At 36.3% G+C, this 25,265-nt stretch overlaps 1 protein-coding gene across 3 annotated transcripts in view; it reads left to right on the plus strand.

The window, feature by feature from the left end:
• AAE17 (acyl-activating enzyme 17) overlaps nucleotides 1–25,265 on the plus strand; it is a 351,148-nt gene that overhangs the window by 321,942 nt on the left and 3,941 nt on the right. For all 3 annotated transcript variants that reach the window (XM_089374866.1, XM_089374867.1, XM_089374864.1), the window contains 2 exons: nucleotides 6,582–6,707; nucleotides 6,869–6,967. In XM_089374866.1, coding sequence (XP_089230992.1) covers nucleotides 6,582–6,707; nucleotides 6,869–6,967 — 225 coding nt within the window. The remainder of the gene's footprint in view (nucleotides 1–6,581; nucleotides 6,708–6,868; nucleotides 6,968–25,265) is intronic.

Genomic DNA, 25,265 nt, shown 5'->3' on the forward strand with positions numbered 1-25,265 from the left:
AATATGCTTGAACGGGGAGTTCATGAGAACTCCAACAATCTTTGGGACCACATACCTGTAACCTGCACATTGAAATCAACTTGTTTGGGAGCATGTACATTAGGCGTAGGGTATCGCACATGTTTTATATGAAAGTAATAATCCATATAGATAATAAAACCTTTTCTAAATACAAATTAATCTAGCATGAAACATAATATGAATGATATTAAAATTCTCACACAACATGCAAGGCGACTACACTACTATGCTATGCTAGTATCCAATGCATGAGCTAAGTATAGTCATATAACTAATGTAACCATCATATCATTAGATAAACATAACATCTCTTGTCCCTATGAGCCATTATGAGATAGAACAATAAAACATCACAATCACCTTTGCAAGATTGGTACATTGAATCATAATAGTGGGAGGTGGGAAAATAAGATAGACCGTGTATAAGGGTTATGGATGAGGCGAGAAAAGAGGAATCCATGGATATTTTCCCTCAACATGAGTATGGAGTAATCAACAATCAAGCTTAGAAACTTTCAGTAAAGAGCAACCTCAAGGAAACAATCCTCTGGGTCATCTTCAAGACCACTTTCAAACTAAGTCACCGGATTCGTCCTAAACCCCCTGCGAATCCCGAATCTGGCGAATCCAACACGATTCGGTCCGGATTCGTGTCCAAATCACAGGACACGTCGTGTCCGAGGGCGTGTCGCGATTTTCAAAAGCGTGTCGCGATTTTAGGACACGTGTCCAGTTTCCAGGACTCGCTAAGCTCAGTGCGGGAATGAAAAGGGTGTGTTTGCTCATTAAAATTGTCATTTGGCAAGTGATTTGTGCTGTTGGAGCAAGGAGTAAAGCATTTTGGCAGCTTCATGATCAAGTCTAGGCCCTAGTATTGATATGCTATTCATGGTAATGTTAAATTCTTAAAGTAAAAGTGACATTCTCCTTAATCTTCATTTTCATCCTTTTACTTAAATTTTTAACATTACCATGAAATGACTCAGGATGTTTGAGAGTGGTTCCAGCCTCATTGGATTTCATATGGAGAAAGTAGAATTTTAGATCTCATTCAAAATCCAGCAGACTTATCAGTTTTTCAGGATTTTAGGATTGGGGAATTTCAATTTTTCCATTGAATTTTGTTAGGGTATGGAACTCGTATTTAATCAAGAGCACCAAACCAAGAGCTTCTGAATATGTCGCTCCCGCTCCCGTTTTCGCTCCCGCTCCCCGCTTTTGCTCCCTCTCCCAAGTAACACTGTTCCTGCTCCCAAGTAACACTGTTCCTGATGATATGGGTCTGGACACCACTGTTGAGTTGGCATTGGCCAACATGGATCTCAATGATCCAGTGCTAGAGCCTGTTAGATTTGATGACTTAGAGGGGTCAACCTCCATACCAGCAGATGCAAAGGCGACTATGGATACAGCGGAGTAGGAGGATGTAGAGGAGAGCAGTGGGGACCATGATGATGGGGACAGTGATGCTGATTCTGATGCTGATTGATGCCTTGAGGCTTGTATACCTGTAGTTGTTTTATATTTTCTATTTCTATTTGCCATTGGCATTGCACCAACACTACCTATGTACACATTTTGATTTGATGACTTAATGAGAAAACTACAGTTATCAGTGTGTTTATCTTACTATCTTGTAGTTGTAAGTTGTCTTTTAGTTATGAATTATGAATCATGATTTAAATTTTTAATAGATTTATCATTTATGTGAACAGTACCACTGACATTTATTTGAATTTTGTATGTACTATGCATGCTAATAGCTATAGATGAAGATCTATGTTTGAAATCAATAAATTTGTATCATTAATTAAAATTTGTGTAAGAAATATGATAATATCTAATTTTTAATATATATGTATATTTTTAAATATATATATATATATTTATTAAAATAATATATAACGTGTCCTAACGTGTCCTGTTCCAGGGGGTCAGCGTGTCCGAATCTGACACCACGAATCTCGAATCCTACGTGTCCCGAATCCCCGTGTTAGGTGACTTAGCTTTCAAAGTGTTCTTCTAGAGGATGAAAGGAGGGTTCTCACTCAAGGTGCTCCTCCCTACCACTACCTTGTTCTCCTTCATCAATAGATCATCAAGATGATCAATGGTGATGCTTTCCTTAGAATGGCAATGATCCTCTTCAACTACTTCGATATGATTGTGGAGGTGCTCTTTTTGGAGAGCAATAGTGAAATTTTGAAGAATAACTTCAAATTGACACATCGGTCCCCAATACTTAAGGAATTATTTAATGAATACTATCATGGAAGGGATGATTTTAGGTTTACAAAAACATCTATGCCAGTCGCTTTGGTCATCCCCAAAGGAATTAATGAAAAACCACATGAGAACATCTTCATGAACCATGTTGACTTCTGATATGTACTTGATAAATTTGACAACATGATCCACGACTGAAGAAGGATCACCATTGAATTTTGGGGCATTTCCCATATAATTTATATTAGAATGATTTGGGTATACAACGATCTCCTTGATATCCAAAGCAGGGAACATCTCATGCAAATCCCAAGGAGCCATTGCCTTGAGTTTTGCATAGTAACCAAATGAGGAGTTGTTGGGGTGAATTCAAAAAGCCTTGAGAGATGTTTTGTTTACCCTACTAGCATTGAATTTGGAAGTTCAATGAGGAACAAGTGTTTCGTTCTTCCAATGGAGTCATCAGAAGAGGATCTATCTTGTCGTTAAAGATTTTTCCCTTCATAGGAAATGAAGCTTAATCTTTAGATTACAGGGAGGTAGACTCAGTTCCTCCCCGACAAGGGCTCCAAAACTATTGCCACAAGATCTAGCAGGCCTTGGAGAGGGGTACCATACAAGGGTATCAAGGGTTAGAGCTTGCTTTGTATGATGTGTAGCTCATTGCTCGTCAAGGTTGGGACATTATGATTTATGGGAGCAACATTATGCTCAGGAACTAGTTGATGTCCGTAATGAGTGAGTTATAATTCATGCTAGGGTTTTGCCCACATGCTAATGAGTATGTCTCGACCAACTTTTGCATTTTGATATTCTTTTATTTTATTTTGTCGCCATAATATGCTTTTTCCTTTTTTGTTAGTTGCATCAACCTCCTCGGGAAAAATTTTGGGCCCTACCTAGGTATGTGGATGTATGGGTGTCAAATCCAAAGAACCAATGGTCAATCAAACTTGAAGAATGGAGGTGGAATATGGGCTTGTAAGGTAAGATGGAAATTGGTAAGTATGGAATAGGGATAGATGGAACATACTATCTCAATCAAGGCTTCCCAAGTAGTGCCCCTCCTATAACCATTGGGCCATTAAAGGAGGTCCCATTGGACTAGGATCAAAGATTAACCCCCCATTTAATGTGAGGGAACAAGATCACGATCAAATCCCCTCCTTCCAGGTCACCCGATAATCCATATCAAAAGCCCAAATACAAGCATGCATAAGCACTCGTTTGCAAAATGAATAAAGTACCTTTTGATTAGAAGCCCACCTTTGTCCATGTGCTCTTGCCATATGGTTGAGAAGGTATATGACTGATGCAGGTGGCAGAGAATGGTACTTTTTCATTGGCCAGTCGTGGTGTAAGGGGTTTTGGTTGGCTAACTAGATGTGAAGTGTGGGAGAAAAATTTTCTCCTATGGGGTCACCCACTTTTGGTGGGTAGCAAGCTTGTAGTCATGCCATGTGCCAGATTGTGAGTGTGACATGTCATCCTTTGGGAGTGCCATGTGTCAGTCTATCATTGTGGAATGTGTCATCCTACACCATGCCGTGTTTCATCCTATCATCATGCCACATGTCAATGTATTATGTGAGTGTGTCATGTGTTAATGCTGCCCCTGTTTTGTTTTCAATTTATGAAGGCCATACCTTTTCGCATAAAATGTCCATTTGAACCCATTCAAATTGCATTGGAAAGCTCTTGATGAGCTCTTTGACATGGAGATACTTGTATCAACGTTTTGTTGAAATATGTAACTAGGTTTAGTCTTCATAATGACAAATGTAATCATGATTTTATGTGTTTAATGTAATCAGAAAAATAAATTTATTATTGTTGATCTTGAGGCATGGGTTTCATGCTCAAGAGAATTTATTTTTAGGTTAAGTTCCCATTGAGAGCTTCTAGGGCTTGTCATTGAGTCTACAAGTCTAAGGAGTCATTGTCATGTATGAAGGACCCTTCTTGGGCATGTTACATATTGTAACGAAATTTATTTGAGTCATTGTAAGAGTAAAAAAAACCCTCCCAAGATGTCGTCACAAGTGCACAATAAGTTGGCCTTCAAAAGGAGCTATAGACCTATCGAGAAAGAGATGTCGGCCTAGACATGATGACAAGTCGGCCTAATTACATGGGTGAAAAGTCTATATAAAGGAGGACTCAACCACTCTTGAGGAGACATCAGTCAAGCATCCTCGAAGTGTGAGAAAAGGAACGAAGCCTCTCATCTAGCGAAAATAAGAAGAAGATCAAAAGTTTTTTGGTACTGTTTTTGGGTCCCTCTACTCACACGTGTAACGGCAGCTAGGGGTTCTGCAGTAAGGTTACATCAGACTTCAAAGGAGCCAAGATAAGGGTCAAGAAGGAAGCATAAGCACTAGTCGAAGTCACAAGGAAGAGGGTGCAAGCCTAGTGAAGGAAGAAAGCCTCATAGATCTGCCCTATCAAGCTCACACGTGCGCCATCTTGGTAATTACAGGTGGGCCGAAAGTTGCAGGTCTGTGTTAAGAAGCCAAAATCCAGAAGAAGCTGAGAACAGTGGTATAGAAGACAGTTTGACCATCGTTGACTTGAAGAAGAAGGAGAGTTGTTCAAGGAAGCGTTTTTACTTGGTCTTGGCGAGGTTCTTAGGTCAAGGGTCTTGGAATTCATGAATTAAAGATTCTATAAGAAGAAGAATTCGGTGGGTTTTCCTCTTAAGATTGGAGAGGTTTTGGCCCTGGCTGATAGCCTATATCTTGTTTCCTTTGTCTCATTGCTCTTTATGTTTTGGTAGCTGGTTGATGAAGAACACATAATTTTAATCAAGCAAAAGAACCTAATCAAGAAAAGTAAAAAGTCTTCACAAACAGTTATCATTATAAGAGAAATCATCCTTACATTGCTGCCCCTAGATTTATCAACACATTTAAGACCATCCATTTGGATCAGTTGTAGGAATCCTCCTGGATCAATGGTGAGTGTGAGGAGCATGTGCCCTACCTTTGGGAATATATCCCCATGTAACTCTACATAAATATGAAGATAGTCCATCAGCATTGAGCCATAACCACATATTGTACGCAGTGCTTCCAATGTAAGTAGGTTAACAAATGGCCACAAAAATAATCCAAAACTATTCTCCAGAAGGGGTCCAGAATGTTGAAATGTGGAATTTTTTTGTACAAGTATAGTTTTGGTCTCACATTCTTTTGTTTGCATCATGGATTCTGTAGTTCAAATTATGCAGGTTAGTTGCTGAAAGCTCAAGTTTATTTATATAGCTGAAAGTTCGGAGCAGGTTACTGCTCTAAAATTAGCTCTATATGCTGGTCATTGACCCTCCAAAATATGCAGGCTACCCCTTTGATAATTTAGAAAATAGATCCTTTAAATGCTGTTACATCATGATGAAGATTCATTCCTTTCTCGTAAACAAATACAGTAAGGAAAAGAGTCAATGAAAAATATTGAAAATAATAATTAAAATGGAAATACCACTCTTTCTCGAAGTTGCTCTTCTTTTGATGCTAAAATCCTTTGTCAATTGTTATAAATGCAAAGATGGAATTTATGTTGATTAAATGAGGAAATATTGGGGTTTCTGTACTTTTCTTGGTGTTGTAGGATGCCCTTTGTGGCTGCTCTGTCTCTATTTTAGCGGGAATATAACAGGCCTTTTTGATGTATGGTTTTTATTCCCCTTACTAGGGCAGCTAACCTTATTTTCTGGTGACATGAATGATGTTGTTTTGCAGAAAATGGGCACCCTTTTGCTTTTCTATCTCTTTATTATTATATTTTCTCTCTGGTTATTCTAACCTTTTAGAATTTGTGAATCATGCAGTGAATTAAGCTTTTTGGTTGCTTCATGCTTTGCTTCTAATCTAAATTCCAGTGGAGAAGAGAAATTAAAAACATTTTGAAACAAGGAGACCTACTACCCATTCTTTACCTTGACTAGGTTTGATACTGACTTGTGAAGAAGCATCCTAAAACTGATTGGATGTGAGATAGCCACCAGTTCTTTTTCTGAATATAAGGAGGTTGAGTTGTTAGTGGAAGCTGATAAAAATATTTGGCTAAACAACAGCTTGAAGAGTTTTGATGATCTATTCATCCAAGTTCAGTTTTGTTAGAATGCCCAATCTTGTAACAGATGGTTTGCCCAAAAGAACTGTTTTTTGGATATGGCAAATGCAGTTTTGTCTGGACGTTAGAGAGGCTTGTTTCTCTTGGTGCATGTTGTCTCATCAATCATTGTTTTCGTGTTTGCATAAAATTAAACTAAGAGATGACGTAATTTCATATTCTAGACTAGACAAGTTACAATTGTTAATTGTTGACATTTACAGCCTCAAGATAAGATTGGCATTGGTGAGCTCGCGCTTGACCCATCAATTTTGGGTGCTTCAACGACATTATTAAATGCCAACCATTATGATGTCTACTTCAAAAAAATGCCGCGTCACAATGGAAAGGTACCTTGTAATTTAATTAGCACTTATTTTCATGTAATGTATACTTCTACTTGATTCCTACCAAATACTATTTTGAATATTCAAATTTCCCTGTTACCTTAGAGAGTAACATACGTTATATATGCTTTCTAGTTGTTCAAAATTTGATTCTATGCTTGTAGACATTAAGAAGGCATGGGGATGAATTTGAGCGAACTACAGGAGGATATTATCGGGCACATGGTCGTGCAGATGACACAATGAACCTTGGTGGCATAAAGGTATGTCAATCTTTCTCGCATGATTCATAAATGCACATGATTTTTAACCTCCTTTCCCAAGGAAAATCTAGTGGAGAAACTCCCACGCAATTCCTTTCATTTCATGGATGATACCCAATGCAAACCCATTGGTGTTGATTATGATGCCTGGCCCAATAGGGACAGCAAGTGAGGCTTGCAACAGAGGCCATGAGAATTGGGAGTTGACCCCAAGGTCTCCCACATAAAGCTCAAAGCACCCAACCACTCAAGCTAGCGCACTAGGCTATATGAATTTCAACTATTTGAAAAACACTAATATTCTTTAAATATATTTTCACAACATCTTGGTAATTTTAAAACTTCTTTGGAACCTAGAATCTTATATCGTTTGATCCCTAGGTTCAGTTGCATTTTGTGTTACTTTGTAATGTGTATTTTGAATGATCTCTTTTTCCTTTTAAGTTCTTTTTGAAAACTTGCATCTTATATTACATAATTTAGTTACTACATAAAAAGCTACATCAAGTGCATAAGTGTACAAATCAATGATTTTGGCAACAACTATACAGACTTCTTCAGACATATGTGACCCGTGGCAGCATGTCAACCTACTGAAGAGAGCCTACATCTTTGTCAAATAATTTCATGATAATTGGGAACTGAGGAAGGAGGTGTATTCTTCTTAAATGTTGTCCTACGTCTCTGTTTTCTGAGAAAAGAGATGCCCAATAGTTGAATAGTATGCCATATTTCTCTATCATCTTGCCAAGTCATCTATCTGTGCCCTGAATGACTGCCTTCCAATTCAAAGGGCTGACAGAAAGGATGGCAATCTTAGAAATAACTAAATTCCAAAAGACCCAAGCCATCTGACTATTCCAGATGACATGCCTCCTTATGAAAAAAAGTCCAAAAAAGTCACTGTCGGCTTGGACTTGGCAAGCCCTTAACTCGAATGTGACTTGACAAATTTTAGAAGAAAATAAATAAAATTTTCAATATGATGACGACAATAATTTCTATCCACTGAGACAGCTTTGGTTTAGTGGACCCTAAAATGAATAAATAAATAAAACAGAAGCTAATTATTTTGTTTTAATATGTTGTTTTTATGATAAAATAATTTGGAAATAATTTTTCTAAGTTCTTCCTCGTTTTTATAGGTTAGTACTTAATGATCATTTGTATTGCAAATGTGTTGAAAATCAAACCTAATGCTTATGTAGGGTGAACACGCCAAGAGAAATCCTTTTCATCCTCCGTTTTTATTAGTCTCACATATTTTATTTGTTTTTTTGTGCCAAAGTGTTCTAGGTCTTGTCTAATTCCTTTTTTCACTATAAAGCTCATGAGAGTTTGTCTAATCTTTGCAATATTTATTTTCATGTTTAAACTAGCAACAATGGAAAGATAGTTTTGATCTTCAAACATGGGGTTAATGCTTTCTTTGTAGTAAAACATCTTTTTCTTATTAGTTTTGATCTTCAAACATGGGGTTAATGCTTTCTTTGTAGTAAAACATCCTTTTCTTATTCTCAATTCCACTATCACTTAATAGTATCTCAATATTCTCTTTAAATTTAGTTATGAAAGTACTACTAATAATATTGATATTTTGAAGGGTCAGCCATTCCACTATCCCCTATTGGTGAAGCTAAGAAATGACATCTCTTGTCCAACCTATTTTGGGTTGAGTGCAACTTTTGCTGTTTTTAGAAGCAATGGTAGTGTTGTGAATGTAATTAATAACAAGTAAATAAATAAAATAAATGTAAATTATAAATAATCAAATATTGATTATGTTAAATAGTCATTAAGTTAAGTGAAAATGCATGTCTAAAAGACTTGCCCAATCACGAAAGGACACCTGTTTAGGTATATATATGCGGATCATCATTGTAACATTCATCACTTATACATTTTTATATATTAATAAATTATTACAAATACCTTTTGTGTATTTTTACATTCAAACCTACAAGCTATCAGTTTTGATGCTTCAGTGGTATTCGGAGCCATGGCGCACAATATAATCATGCAAGTCTTTGAATGTTGTTCGCCGCACAATGTGCCATTACGTTAACATCCTGATTGTGTTGAGCGGTTTAATAAAATTCAAGAAGTATTTCAGCGATTAGAAAAATCATGTTTAGAAGTTAAAGCATATCTAAAGGAAATCAATAATAAGGAAGATGATTGCGACAGTGAGAAAACAGAACAAAGTGAAGCAGGGAAAGAAGATTTTGACCAGAATGATGATAATGAAAATGAAGATGTTGCAGAAATGATCAAGATAATGATTCCAATGAAGTTGTTCTTGATGTGGATGAGAATGATATAGATCAAGATGATGATCCAAATGAAGATGATGATGATGAGGTTGTTGTTATTGTATATAAATAAAGAACAAAACCTCTCTCAGCAGAGGCAACAAGGGAAGTCGATAGTAACATGAATGAAACAGAAAATCAAAGTTGATATGTGACAACTGTAGGTGAAAGAAAGGAAGAAAAAAGTAAATCTCCAGAAATTATTCATGAAGAATCACTAAATTCTGCAAAAAATCAGGTTATGACAATTCCAGATTATGACGAGAATATAGGTGTTCTTAAAGATAAAGATGAGCCTGCTAGACGAAACACTGTTGAAGAAGCTGAAAAATATGATGAACATGGAATTAATGACATGCCTTTTCCCTTAAAGGATGGGAAGGAACAAAAGAAATTTGAAATTTTTATAAATGGTCTTGATAAAGAAGTTGATGAAGAAGAATTGAAGAAAGTTTTGGGTACAGTTGGTGAAATTAATTTAATACAAATGTCTAAGAACCCTCCTTCTCAAGATAATAATAATAACAACACAATACTGAGTCCAAAGTTAGGTCTCAAGGTTATTTCTGCCTACATTAAAGTGTTGAGCACCAGAGATATGACAGATCTCTCGAATGAATTGGGTTTTAATTACCAAAACTTTTTAGATTATTACAGTCCAATTTGGAACTTTGAGGAAGGGAACAAGTATTGGGATGAAGCAACTTCTTGGGCACCTGCCTTTCGTATTTTGAAGCAAATGGTTCAAGGATGTGTAGCTGATGCAGTTTCCTCTGGAAACGTTTTCGCAGATGCTTTGCTGCAACATATATATCACTGGTTTTGCAGTCCACAGTCAAAGCTACATGATCCAACTCTTCATCGAGTTCTACAAAAGGTTATGCAAAAAGTATTTGCTCTACTAATAGCAGAATTCCGCAAACTTGGGGCAACCATCATCTATGTAGGTTTCTCCAGAATCATTATTGATACGGGGAAAGTGAATGTAATAACAGCTCAAGGTTATTGTGAATACCTTCTCAAAACCCTTCAAAGCAGGGAACTTTTGAATGGATTGAGCTAGAGCCTCAGCGTTTTTGGCACTCTCTTTTATTCATGGACCAATATAACTATGGGGTTGGTGGATTTTTCAATTTACTACAGCCTGAGAGAAGCAATGTTTCCCTCATAAACTAGGATCTAGAAAAGCTTGGTAATTCATGTTGGAACACTTGTCACAGACTAGTAGAATGGCTTCAAGACCAACTTAAAAATGTTGAGAAATCAAACAGTTAATGTAATGCTGGACATTCACCTTTGGAGAATGTATCTATATATTCTTTAAGATCAACCAGACAATGTTGTCTCAAGATGCATGGAAGAAGGAGCACCGATGGATCTTGCAACTCTACAACAAGAACGATTCCATTCACAACTCATTCCAGATCTCTGAGTGAATCAAGACTTGGGAATGGCGTAATGTCTGAGGCACTGGACATCAAGACCAAGTACAGTCAAGATCCTAATATACCCCAAACTATTCCTGCAGAGAAAGTTGATTTTAAAGTACAATGGCAATTTAAAACCCGTGGGCTAGAGAGAAAATTTGATCTCAGGAAATTGGGTATTTTGGAGAGCTTGAAAAATGTGACTTGGACGGTGTGATATCACATCCAGAAATCCATATCATTTGGATTGCTCATCTTCCTATTGAGACTTATTAAAGATCTATCGTGACTGTGGATTGTGAGTTTAATCAGACGTCAGATGATTCTGATAAACTTTTATCCAGAGTTGAATTTTCGGCACCCTATATAGCCACATCATCATCTATCCAGGTAATTCATTAAAGCTGCATGTTGGTGCCCATATCCCTTGGACCAATAAATTCGAGATCCCAGACTGTTCAATAAATCCCTCATATTATACAACAAATGTGTATGTCATCTTGAAAGGATATAACACTCCTAAGGGAATTTTTACTGAGAAAAGAGGAGCAAACCTGATATCCTTGACTCTTGTGTCAGAGGGTTATACAGGAATAGTCTAGAGAGAAGGGTGTTGAAAAAGATCGACAGTCTTTAGAGGAGGTAGAGAGAAGGACACAAGCCATCATCGAGATGGACGGAGGTTTGGAACACGCAGCGGTCACGCACCTTCAACCAATCAACCATCGCGTCAGATCGATTCGTGAGCCACCAATCGAGTCGACGTTTGGGTCACCCATCATGCCACGGTTAAGGGACCCATCCGTGTATAGTTTATATTGTAGCAACTCGCGGTGGGAAACAGGGAACTTCGATTTAAAAAAACAAGTTCTAAGTGACGTATATTAGTTACGCGTATTCATTCCATCTACCATTCAAAACCCACTGCGAACAATTTACATATTTGAACACATAGATCTGAGAATGAAAGGCATGGTCGGTCGACATTTTCAGGCACAAAATTTTAGTAGATGGCTCAACAACTCCCAAATATATATATTAGACATGTCAAACAAGTACATTATGCAGTTCAAACGAGCAGTTAGATACATTTGGGCAAACATTATAACTAAATAAAATTTAATTAATTTTATTTAATTAAAAAAAATTAGAGTTATTTAAAAAAAAATAGTTAAAAAAATAAAAATAATAAAAATTTAGAGTTATTAAAACAAAAACAAAAACAAATCTATAACCTTGGATTCAAGAAAGTGTTACCAAGCAAATTATACAGGCAGAGGTGCCAATGGCGCATATGTCGAGATGACAAATACAAACTGAAGGAAATTGCCGACAATAAGCTTTGAGGACAAAGCTTTTGAAGGAAGGGGCTATGTTATGAATACAATTCATAACAAGTAAATAAATGTGAATATTAAATAATCAAATATTGATTATGTTAAATAGTCATTAAGTTAAGTGAAAAGGCATGTCTAAAAGACATGTCCAGTCACGAAAGGACACCTGCTTAGGTATATATTTGCGGACCTCATTGTAACATTCATCACATATACATTTTTATATATTAATAAATTATTACAAATGTCTCTTGTGTATTTTTACATTCAAGCCTACAAGCTATCAGTTTTGATGCTTCAGATATGAAGCTTCTCATTTTTCATATTAATTATATTATGCTTCTTCATTAAGTATCTAATCACAACATTACTCTCAGTGGAAAGGAGACTATCTTTTAAAAAGAGGATTGGATATCATGTTTTGCCTTTAATTTTAAGGTTATTATACCTGTCGAAAGGTAGGTTATATTGTCACCAAATTTTCAAACTATTTATAAAGTTTATTAAAGTTTTTGAAAATTATAATATTAAATCGAATATTTTGAAAATTAAAAATTAATTTTTAAATTTTTAAAATTAAAATTTCCTTTTCATAAGAAGTGACTAATTTTATGGAGTTTTAAATGTAATTATCAGAAAAGAAAAATCTATTTATATAAAATAAAAATAAAAAAATAATGTCGCCAAGTGTCTATAGAGTTAATTAACACTGCCACCAAATTAATACTCAGTACTTACATCAAATCAATCCACTGCGATGTATACAACTTTATTAAGATGTTCCGGTATTGTTTTTTATTATTTATGCATTTGAGCATCTACTCTGACAAAAATAACTGATGTACGAGAGGAATTTCATCGGACCATTGTCATGGCCCTGTCGGCTATATGTGGGGGAGCGAATCATCCAATATAATTAGATTGAAATGTCACGAGGAACTAGATAATGCCAAAAATTTACCAAATATTCTTCACAATAATTCTCAAGACGAATAACTTAATGCCTTTATTGTAAATTTTATTTTTCCTTACATCTATGATTTTTTTTTCCAATAATAATGACATCTGGTGCTTTAATTTGGAGTTTTTTGAGTTTATTGTAAATTTATTTCTATTAGACGCACATCGAATATGAAGAGACATGAAAGGTAGAACAATTAATTGCATTTACTATTAACAAAGATGTACATTTATAATACATTCTTGTGACTGTTGGATTCATCTTCCAACATATCTTGGATTCCTTTGACTGTTCAACTCCCACACCTTAACCCTTAGTGGATTAGGTGTCCAACATTCCCCCCCTTAATCCGAAGGGTTATGTATGAGTCCCAGAAGAGAACTGTAATACAAATTGTGAAAAAATGCATGGCAGCACTAGGCTGAATGTGCTCTCTGAAATGTTGGTATAAGGGGGTGGTTTAAGGATAACCATCAGCACTAGAATGCTTAGTGCAGTTCTCGAAACTCTTCCAAGTCTGGTAAGAAGCTGAAATCTTCTGCTAGAGGAAGTGTCCCTAATGCTTTGGAGAGGGAGACCTTCAACCTAGAAAAGGGAGGTCTACAACTTGCGGTGGTTTAAGGATGGCCACCAACTCTGGAATGTTAATGTAATTCCTAAAACTCTTCGAGAACTGGCAAGAAGCTGAAATCTTATTGTAGAGTAAGTGTCCCCAATTCTTTGATGGGGGAGAAGCTCAACCTTAAGAGTGAGGTCTCAACCCTGCATAGATGATTTAATGCTGACCACCAACCGTAGGCATGCTCAAGGGCATCTTTGTCTCTAGCTACAACTCTGAATCTGGTATGGCAAGTTGTGGCTGAGGCTCACTTGACGTGGCTTTGAAGCTTGTATATGACCATCATTTCCCCCCCTGTTAGATACAAGGTGAGAAGATGAAGAGATCTCAATTGCAAGACTTTTCAGAATTTGAGAACAAATCCTATTGTATGAGCAAAATATCTTCTTGGTTGTTAAAGCCCATTGCCAAGAAGCAATTCATCCAAGATGAATCTTTGTTCTTGTAGGAGGCTTTTTTTTGAAACATCTGTGTGAATAATGAGTACGTTGACCACAATGCTTGCATGAATGAAGATCAAAACAATGATCTTTCATATGGCCAACTCAGTCACAATGTTGGCATATAACATTATGTTGTTGTTGCAGAACCTGGAACAACCGAAGTTGAACTGTCATGAAGGAATCCAACACTTTGAAACTAGATGGGCTTTGAGTATTCTGGAATATGAAAGGACACATCCTTGTCATATCCAAGACTAGTTCTATGATTGTTATGGACAAGCTCTTCCCAAGGTCTGATGATGGGCTTGGGAAGTGCATATTGAACTTCTGCATCTGCATGTAACTCTACTACTTCATTGGGCACTAGATCTGAGTCAACTGTAACATTATTGACTTGTTGTTTATGGGAGTCTATTTGATGTTCTGAATAGAAATAGGTTCAGAATGATGACTCCACTGTTGTAATTCTTCTTGCTGAAGTTGAGACTCCAACTGCAAAAATTCTATATTTTCTTTTGCATTTTGCAAGCAAGTTTGAATGTCTGTGAGAATGAATTTGTCAATCATAATTGTATTGTCCACACTAGAATGTATTAGACTATTTAGTAACTCTAATACTCCATAAAGTCTGTCCATTTTATTAACAAATCAAACTCTGTAAATGCACCTATTTAACTTAAATTAGAAGTTGCTCCAATTTCAATTTGCACCAAAGTCTCGGCTCAAGGGGGCAGAAATCATACAACAGTATGCAAATGTCTTCAAAATAACTCAAAAAAAAATGTTTCTCTCGATCTAAGGAATATTGGCTGTCAATCTGAAGATATATGAATAGAAACTTCAAGCCTCACGAAATGATGATTTACCTAAGCCTCCAATTTCGAGGAGCAAAAGATGAAACCACAGTCTACCAATAGAAACTTCAACCCTGACGAAACTATGGTTTACCCAAGCCCCTAATTTCGAGGAGAAAAACCACTTACGCTATCGCCACACTGCTTCTTCCTCTTTATAGGTATCATACATGTCTAGATTCTACAATTCACATATGCAATTCTGTTAAACAATCACCATTTATCATATCATCTCTTTCTATCTTGTCGCAAACAAATCAAATTTCAGGGCCAGAAAAGCAGAGACACCATACGAGAATGAATAAGAGCAAGACATATGCAAACTACGTATCTGTTATGAGACTGCGGTCTTCTATAGGGGCAATGGTGGCGTTGTCTAGAAGAATGGAAATGGGCCTTCGAAGGGAGTGCTTGGAACCATTCACATTGTTGATGGGTTCATTGTCGATTTAATAGATAAGGTCCACCAGCTTCCTTGCTGCATCAAGTACAATGGCCAGTGTTGTGTTTCTGATTACTTCAAACTAAAATCATGACACCATCCCACTATACCGCCTCCTAATCGTGCTCTCTGGGTTCAAACAAATAATGGAACAAACAATGCATGATACCTGTGCAATTCTTACAATAGTCGGAGCTCGAGTTCCATTCACAACTTTCACGCTTGTTTGCCTCTTGCAAGAGACTTATTCTCTAACACTTCTTTTGTTGAAGTGCGAGCAAGGTGGAATCTCAGGTTTGTCTTAAAATATTGGGTTAGCACGCAGGATGTGAAATATAGCATTGATGGTCACGTAACAACTAGATGGATATATACATCACAACTTTCTTGCTTGTTCACCTCTTGCAAGAGGCTTATTCTCTAACGCTTCTTTTGTTGAAGTGCGAGCAAGGTGGAATCTCAGGTTTGTCTTAAAATCTTGGGTTAGGATGCACGATGTGAAATATAGCATTGATGGTCACATAACAACCAGATGGATATATACAACATGCACAATATGCAAGCACCGCTAGATGTGGCTCATTGAAATGCTTCCTTAATGTAGGCATCTACCAATCTCAGTGAATGCTCCACTATGACAGAGCTCGGTCGTTTTTGTGATGGAAGTAAGCGACGACCTTAACATCAAGAAAATTTGCAAATTCAACGTACATATAAATAGTGATACCAAGAAAATTCAACGCACATATGAAAGAGATAAAGCAATGCACGACAATCAACAGATTTTAAGACACCTCCAGGAGTTCAATTTCAACTCATTATAACTTCAATGTTGCATAAATATGAACCAACGCATCCCATCATACATGGATCAATGTATGCCATCATACATCATACATGAACCAAAATATATGCAGATTTCGTCCCAACATATAATATGAACTTCAATGCATATATAACTTCAACATAGGATTTTGATTTACTCATGCAAAATTAAACTATTCAACTCAGTTCTACGACCTTCACCATAGTCCAGGGCATATTTAATGACCAACCACTACAATGCACTATTCAATGCATATAATTCATCATTCAACGCTCATAAATGGTTGATATTAAACGCACATACCATGATTTAATTGACCCATATGACATACATCTCTTAATGATCTCATCATTAAACTAATTAATTCAACGCTGTGTGTGAATCACTAGGAATTATGCGTGGAGACTACGCACAGGGGCGTTCCAAACATTCAAATTTTGACTAGCGTGTAATGGGTGTTTGTGCAGTTAATGGTAGACTGATGGTTCAAATCCTTAGATAATGTAGGTGAACGGTGCCAGCGAAAAGGTACATAGAGGAGAGGCAACAGATTTTTGACAGACAGTAAGTTAATGGAGCGTTACAAAGAGTGGGCAAAAACGGTAAGTAACGCACAAGCCAGGGAGAAGGCAGATGGGTCAGGTTTCAGACCAAAGGAGTGCCCAGGTGAAGTAGGGTAGCATTATTTCTATAGATGACTGACCAAATAGAGGAATGACAGACAAATTCTAGAGAATGCAACGCTGACAAGCTCAGAAAATGCCTAGGCCTAATCTACACTCTGATAGAACAGTTAATTGCCTTTACTATTAACATATATGTACATTTATAATACATTCTTGTGACTGTTGGATTCATCTTCCAATGTCTCTTGGACTCCTTTGATCGTTCAGCTCCCACACCTTCACCCTTAGTTGATTAGGTGTCCAACAATTTCACATCCGTGAAATTTTTATTCCTATAATAATATGTGCTTTAATTTTGATTTTTTATTCAATTTAAAATTATATGATGATTAATTGTAAAAATATAAATATGTATATGTTAATACTAATAATTAACACTTTCATAATAATGTTAAATCTTAATAACTAACACTTTCATAATAATGTTAAACCTTAATAATTAACTCTTTCACAATAATGTTAAACTCTACACACTCACATAATAATAATAATAATAATAATAATAATTAACATTTTCCCAAATAATATTTTAATAAAATATATATATATATATATATTAATAAATAAAAATATTTAATTTTTTTTCAATTCAAAAGTGATTTTCTCATAAGTATTTGTCTAAGTAATAAGAACTTAGTTTTTAGGAGTTTTGACCCTCTTTAAAACAATTTAGAATTTATAAAAAATAATAAATAAAAATAGAATTTCATCTTATAAAAAGACATAATAAAAAATTTAGGTTTGTTTATTTCAAATTATTTAGGGTTATGGAATTCATAATGTTCCCACACCATAAAAGTAATTTTTAATCAAGATGTGGTTTAATGTTTGAGAATCTTACTGTCAATTCAAAAAAAGGAACTATGTAAATAAACAAATTCCATTTTTTTATATTTACATTTTTCATTGTTGAAAGAATTTGTCTATATGCAATTTTTGTTCTTTATTGTTTTTACTTTAATTTAGCTATCAATTACTTTTGCATAAGAGGCAGGGAATAAGCATAAATGTTGCAGATTACACTTGTTTATTCATGCAGATGAATGGAAATGCAAACACTTAGGCATCAAATATGCTAATTCATTGATTCATATTGTAAGAATGCAAAGAGGAAAAATAACATCCAAATGCACAATTGTAACTTCTAGGATACGTAGAATTAAAGTTCTAAATGTAATCAATGTATTTCGATATGGTACATAAGCATTGATGCCTGAAATGATTGTTAGAGTAAAAAACTCATTAAACTCTAATTTGGTAGCAAGTAGACAATATCACATTCATAGATGGATTTCTTTTTGAAATCACCTCTAGGTTAGTATCAAATCAGTTCCAAGCAGTTTAAATGCAAGGTTTTTATTAGGGGAATTTTGAGGTTTAAAATGGGCCTCTTAAGAAAATTATAAAATAATAATGTAAATAATAAAATAAGATTAGATTATATTATCAAATTTTAGAGGGAAAAAAGAAAAAAACTACTTTTTCAACTCGTATTTTCAACTTATCTCCCTATGGGTTTACTCAAATTTCAAGCAGGAACACTCATTAGATGTAGAATTTGATTCCTCATCCAAGGAGTACCCATGGGTAATCATGTTTTTCACGTATTTCTCAATTTTCGTGTAGCAGAGTCCATCAAAAGTATGCAACATGGGTACTCTCCTTGGATGAGGAATTAAATTTGCATCCAATAAGTACTTCCACTCAAAATTTTAGTAAAAACTTAGAGAGATAAGTTGAAAATACAAGTTGAAAAATAATTTTATTATTTTATTATTTTTACTTTTTTACCCAAAAAATGGTGAATCATCCCCCCCTCGAAATTTGAGTAAAACCTTAGGGAGATAAGTTGAAAATACAAGTTGAAAAGTAGTTTTATTATTTATTATTTTTTATTATTTTTACTTTTTTACCCAAAATGGTGAATCATCCCCCATGTTTGACATCATCATCTTGAATCCTATTGGTTTTTATAAAGTCTATTTTGTTTGTACATTTTTCTTAGGAGGCCTATTTTAGACCTCAAAAGTTCTCTAATGTTTGAGAATGCAAATGAGGTAACAAAGGTAAGGGAGGCTTCTAGGAATGTCTCTTTGGGGTTTAGACGCTGGATAGGTAAGTTTATTTATTTTTATTGTTTTTAAATTTATTTCAGGTTTTTTTTGCAAGCATTGCTAGCAGGCTGATGTGTCTTACAAACACAGACTCAAATGAGTCAAACCAAGTCAATTTTTGAGATAGCCAGTGAACTGTTGATTCAGATCCTTTGTGGGAAAAGATGAGTCAAATTTGGTCGAGTTGGTCTGACTCAGCTGAGTGTGACTGCTAAAATTTATGGGCAAATAGCAATTAATGAAAAAAAAAAATTTATCTCTATTCTAGAGGTTTCCTGGATCTTAACCCTATTTAGGCTTAGGGATGTTATGAAATATAATTAAAACAAGGACAATGGACAACCATTAACAACCCAAACATGTAGGCAATCCTAGAGAAGGTACTTGTTACCTCTATATATATATATATATATAGATAGTATTTTTCACATCATTGTAAGCCAAGGTCATAATTTAAAGTCTTGTAACAATGATTTGAGCCACTGTATTGAGTGTCCTAGACCTTATGTTTGGTTGGAGAGTGTTGCGAACATCTCGATAACATCCTGATTTTATTTCGAAATCACGATTTTTGGCATACGCCTATGATCACCAACTGGAAGAAAATAGACGCATCAGGAGACAAGGAAGTGGATCCCACCTTAGACAGACAACTCATTGGGTCACTCATGTATCTGGTCAACACTAGGCCTGACATTTGCTTCGCTATCAACACCCTTAGTCAGTTCATGGTGGAATCGAAAAAGGTGCATTGGGCAACAATTAGGCACATTCTTAGATATGTGCGTTGGACAATCAGGTATGGGTTGAAATACACTCGAGGAGATGACGTTAGATTGAATACAGATGGGGAAAGTAGTTCTGTAGATTGGAAAAGTACCTCCGGGTATTGCTTCAGCGTAGGATCAAGAATGATCTCTTGGTGTAGCAAGAAGTAGAAGTCGGTAGCTATGAGCTCAGCAGAAGCAGAATATATGGCGGCCAATACAGCGACGTGCGAAGCTATATGGCTTAGAAAATTGCTTGTGAGTTTGTTCAGGAAGAGGATGAAAGCGACCAATATGTTCTGCGATAATTAGAGTTGTATCAAACTCTTTGAGAATCCAATATTTCATGATCGGTCGAAACACATTGATATTAGATGTCACTTTTTTAGAGACTGTGTTCAGTGTGGGGCAGTACAACTGTAGTATGTCCCTACAAGAAATCAAGTAGCAGATGTACTCACAAAAGCTCTAGGAAAATCTAAGTTCATCCAATTCAGGGAGCAGATGGGTATGTTAGAGAACTCGTTTCAATAGCAGAAACAGATGGTTTCTCAGTTGCAGCAACAACAAATGAGAGGGTTGCAGTGCAGATGTAGAGTTGAGAGTGGTAGGGTCAACAACAATACAGATGCAACATTTGCGCAGTAGTTGGTGGGTAGTGATGTTAGACATCAACAACGCAGAGGGGGATGTTATAGAGAAGGGTGATAGTTTAGTAGGTTGCATTACTAGAGAACATTCCTCACTAAGAGGGAGTGTTGATTTCTGGTAGCATCAGATGTGCTCTAAACCTCAAAATTTGCAGGGAGGCTAGGACACATGTATTCCAGAATACCCAGAAATTCTTTTGGGAAATTCTGCCTGGAGACAATTTTATTAAAATAATTAATTATTTTTTAATGGATGCCTAAGTCTAAACTCAGGAAATTAAAATAATTAAAGGGTATTAATTAAACTGAGGGTGAAACTTCTAGAAGAAGACAAGGATCAAGTCAAAATGATATGAGCCATTGATTAGAATCTAATCTGGGTCGTTGATTGATCAACGAGAGGATTATAAGAAGGACTTCGATGGGCATTTGGAAGATGAACCAAGCAGATACTCATTTTCCCAAGCAGATTGATTTTCTCACTCGTTGAAGTTTGGCAAGAGAAAATCGAATTAGAGGGAGAGTTGTAGGTTGTAGAGAAAGGGCATCAACAAGAGTCGGGGGTGTAGGAAGCAGAGAGAAGAAGCAAAGTAGAGGAGGGACAGTGCAGAGGCAGTGACGCTGGGACTGTGCAGTCACTGTGCAAAAGGTGACACAGAGAGACGTAGTGAGGGCAGTAGTTCCTCTCCAGAGTTAGAATTTCACTGTGAAGCGTGAGAAAATTGTCTGTAAAATTTCTCATAAAAGAATATCTTCTATATAGTTGGTTGCATCTTATATGTGAGATTTTGCTTAAGAGCAATAAAGAAACCCTCATTTGCTGCATTGGTTTTCCCACATTGGGTTTTTCCAGGGACAACTGTTCAAAAATAATGTCATTGTCACTGTATTTGTGCTAGTATTTTTCTTTGCATTTACTTTCTGCAATATTTAAATTGTGAAGGTTGCAGGAGAATTTATTTTGATATTTCCTATAGAAACACTGTGAATAACTTATTTATGAATTAATAAGTAGAAGAAATAATATCAGTCACTACAGTTGGATTTCTATTTAGGAATTTTCACAAGATGCTCATCCATGCCCTCATCAATCTTGGCTAAGCGAAATCCAATGGTGTGCTTGACATTCTCGTCAAGAGATCTCTCTAGATTCAATGCTCTAGTGACCTTTTGCGCAACATCATACACTGTTTCCAATAGACATGCATCCCCGCACTCATATGCATAATAACTTCATGGCACAACTCTATGCACAACTGGACACCAACGTCCATTGTTGTACCATCCTATATCATCTTGTGTCCCACATGTGCCAATGCATCCACCACTTTGCTAGTGCACCCACTGTGATGTGAGCTACACCTCCTCATCTGCCCTAGTAGACATGAGTGGCCTAACTCCTCACATGCTAATGGGAATAACACTAGTGTGTTGATCCTCAATAGCTCCTGTTCCCAATACATTAATGAGAGAGCACTATCTCCATACAATGCCCTATCTGGTGGCCTATTGATGCCACCTCCTCCTACAAGATCTTGCCAAAGTATGTTGATGATCCTGTGATCCCACACACAGCCAACATGCCAAAACATCTCACGAAGTTTGTCTGCTCCTCTATCAATGCATCCTATCACTAGTGTTGTATGAGACTTTGAAGGAGGTCTGAAAGTGTGTGTGCGCCCAACCACCGGATCCATCACGCAGCTACTACCATCCCCTATCGGCTCCATGATGTGATGGGGAATGCCACTTAGATCCCAACAACAGTCTAGCCCCCGAGCTCCTCTGGTAACCCATGGCCCTTGTTGAACTATGGTGATGGATATACTCGAACACCTAGCCCACTCTATTGGGTACCAACTCGTACATATTGCCATCCTATCCCGAAGGAAGGATGGAATGCACAAACTCTTGTCTACGGAACATGCCCTCCATGTTTATGTTGTACCATACTCAGGTCATGTCGCTCAATCTTGCTGACCTAGTTATCCCCTATGGTTTGTCTAGATAACTCTGCCTCTCTATTTCTAATGCATAGAGGTGGGCTAATAATGTTGAAATCCCTATCAGCATGCCTCTGAAGAGACTTGTGCTGAAGTCCCAACATGTGCCCTCTTCGTTGTCCCTCACCAATGGCGAGCCCAAAAGATGGTTGAACATTCTCCATCATGGGCTCAACATGAGCCTCCAACTGCTCCTCCATAGACAACCCATCATAGAAGACATCCTCACCCTTTAGTCATAGGTGGTTGCCATCTGGAAACTCTGTGATGGATTTGGATGCCTCTGGGATCACTGACATCTCGTCAATGGATGTTCATATGGGTGTGTGCTCCACTCTCTTTGTCGCTATCTCAACCCGTGCCATTAATGTGCTCTTTGATAGTGGTGACTCTGGAGTCACACTAGGCCAATCTATGCCCTCCTCACAACGACTGGGTATGTCTGCCTCATGCTCACCCTTAGGATGCACCTCCTTTCCCTTTGTGTCCCTGTGTCCTGGGGTCCAATGTATATAGTGGAATCATCAAATATATATAGAGATGGGATAGATGGTTTATTAACATCGAACTAGGTTTGGAAAATAATGTATGACCATTAGTGGAGGTCAAAGATTCGATCTTGAATAATTATTAACTTTGGGTTATCATTATTCTTTTGTAGAATAATTTGCATAACTTTGTGGGCTATCAAAAATTCCCTGAAAATAAACAATTTGTAGAACACTTATGGTTATGAATACTTTGAAGGTTTGTGGACTTGGTTTTAGATCAATTTGAATTCTAAAGGAAGTAGTGCTTTGATGAAAGAGATGATGGAGAGCCATTAATGCCATGTATCGCTAAGTCATTGTAGAGAGAAAATCGAATTATGATGCTACTAGTGTTTGAGCAGAGAAAGGCCTTATGATGAAAGGACAAAGTGCTACTGAATTATATTTATATATGTGGCAGAATTGGTATTGTGCTATAACCTAATAAATAGGTAGTACTAAAGGATTGTTGCGAGTATTTCACAATGAAAAGAATTGTATTGGTAGTACATTGACAATTAGGATTTTGGTATTAACATTGAGTAGAGGTAGAATTAACAAACTTTATATTATTGTTGTCGACGACCTTATGCCAGACTTGTTTATGAGCAACTAGGGTTTTGTTGCAACATATTGTTTCAGCATCCTATGATCCCAAGCTCGTCAATGATACAACTTACAGTTGGGCATAGGTCGAATTGGTGGCATCTAGGTTTGTGGTCATGGGCACAAGTAAACAGTGATAGCAGTTGCAATATTACAAGATTGTGATGCCAGAACAGATACAATGCAGATCATTGTGTTAGTGGATTCGACGTACTATTGATAGGGCAATAGAATCCACTAACACAATGATCTGCATTATATCTGTTCTGACATCACAGTCTTGTAATATTGCAACTTGTAATATTGCAACTGCTATCACTGTTTACTTGTGATACCTGTGATGTCAGAACAGATATAATGCAGATCATTGTGTTAGTGGATTCGACGTACTATTGATAGGGTATATATATATATATATATATATATATATATACGACGAGCAGGGTTGGGTTTTAGTTGCAAAAGTTGAAATACAACATTGGGACTGACAACTAGGGTTTGATCGTTGAACATAAGAAGTTGTTGCATTTACTGACGACTTTGTGCAACCTTTATGAAGCGAAAAAAGTTCCCTCTTAAGATTAATTACTCCATAATACTTGGAATATCAAGATATCCATGAAGATATAAATATTATATATTAAAATGAAAAAGAATGATAATGAATTACAATGAGAACGAGAGGCTTGCTTATATACCACGCAAGTGTCTTTTCATGAAGAGTCATGTCTTATTAGACATGCCTCTTCAACCTAATTACTACTTAACTAATAATTAATTATGATTATTATCATTTACATTATATTTATATTATTTCTATATTTTATTCGTTACATTGCCTCCTTCCTCAAAGAGCTTTGTCCTCAAAGCTTGTCGATGAAAAAGGACTTGATCTCTTTTTTGGCTTTGAAAGTCTTTCTCTCTTGGAACAGTCATCTTCGTCGATACAAGCTGATATGATCTTCTTAGTGACAAACAAAATTGTCGCACTGAGAAGGGATCAGACCATCCCAGATTAATCTTCTGTATAGCATTCTGATCACTAAAATTTTGTAATGACTTGTTAGCATAAGATGGAATTGATGTTACGTCATTATTCTTTGAAACATTAATTTGTTGTTTTGGTTCTGACTGGTTCAAATATGTAGCATGGTTGATTCGTCTGTTCTCATGATTCAAATGCCGATATGGAACTTTTTTGGTTTGATTTCTCCTTACTGGGCATGTGCCAATTTTTATATTTTCTTCTGGCAAAGATGTTGTTGAGACGGTTATGGAACATTCACTTGGGATGTTCATTGTCTGAACTGCAACATCTAAGTGTGTCGTTTCTTTAACTGACTTGTCTTCTTGAGTTGTCATATTCACTCGATCGATATTTGTTGTTTTGTCATCAACTTGAATTCCTACATTTGATGCTTCTTTCTCGATAAGTTGTTGTACCTTGTTTTCTAATGACTTCTTATCCTTCTTAAGTTTCTTAATTTATGATAGTAATTTTTCGCTATGGTTTTTAAATCGAGAAACTTCTTCATTTTTGTCAACATTGATTTTGTCAATTTTTTTTTTTGCATATTTTGTAATATCTTTTTACCTTCTTGAGCCATTACTTTTGAAATATCTGAGATATCTTCTGGTGTTACTGAATTTGGTTTTAGTGTAAAATCTTGGAGCGTTATTTTCTTCTTGTTGTAAGAAACTTCTTTGTTGTATTTAGAATA

The sequence above is a fragment of the Pinus tabuliformis genome, chromosome 8, assembly GCF_031772625.1.
Source record: "Pinus tabuliformis cultivar Carrire ecotype Pingquan chromosome 8, CPIR1, whole genome shotgun sequence".
In the NCBI taxonomy this organism is placed as follows: Eukaryota; Viridiplantae; Streptophyta; class Pinopsida; order Pinales; family Pinaceae; genus Pinus; species Pinus tabuliformis.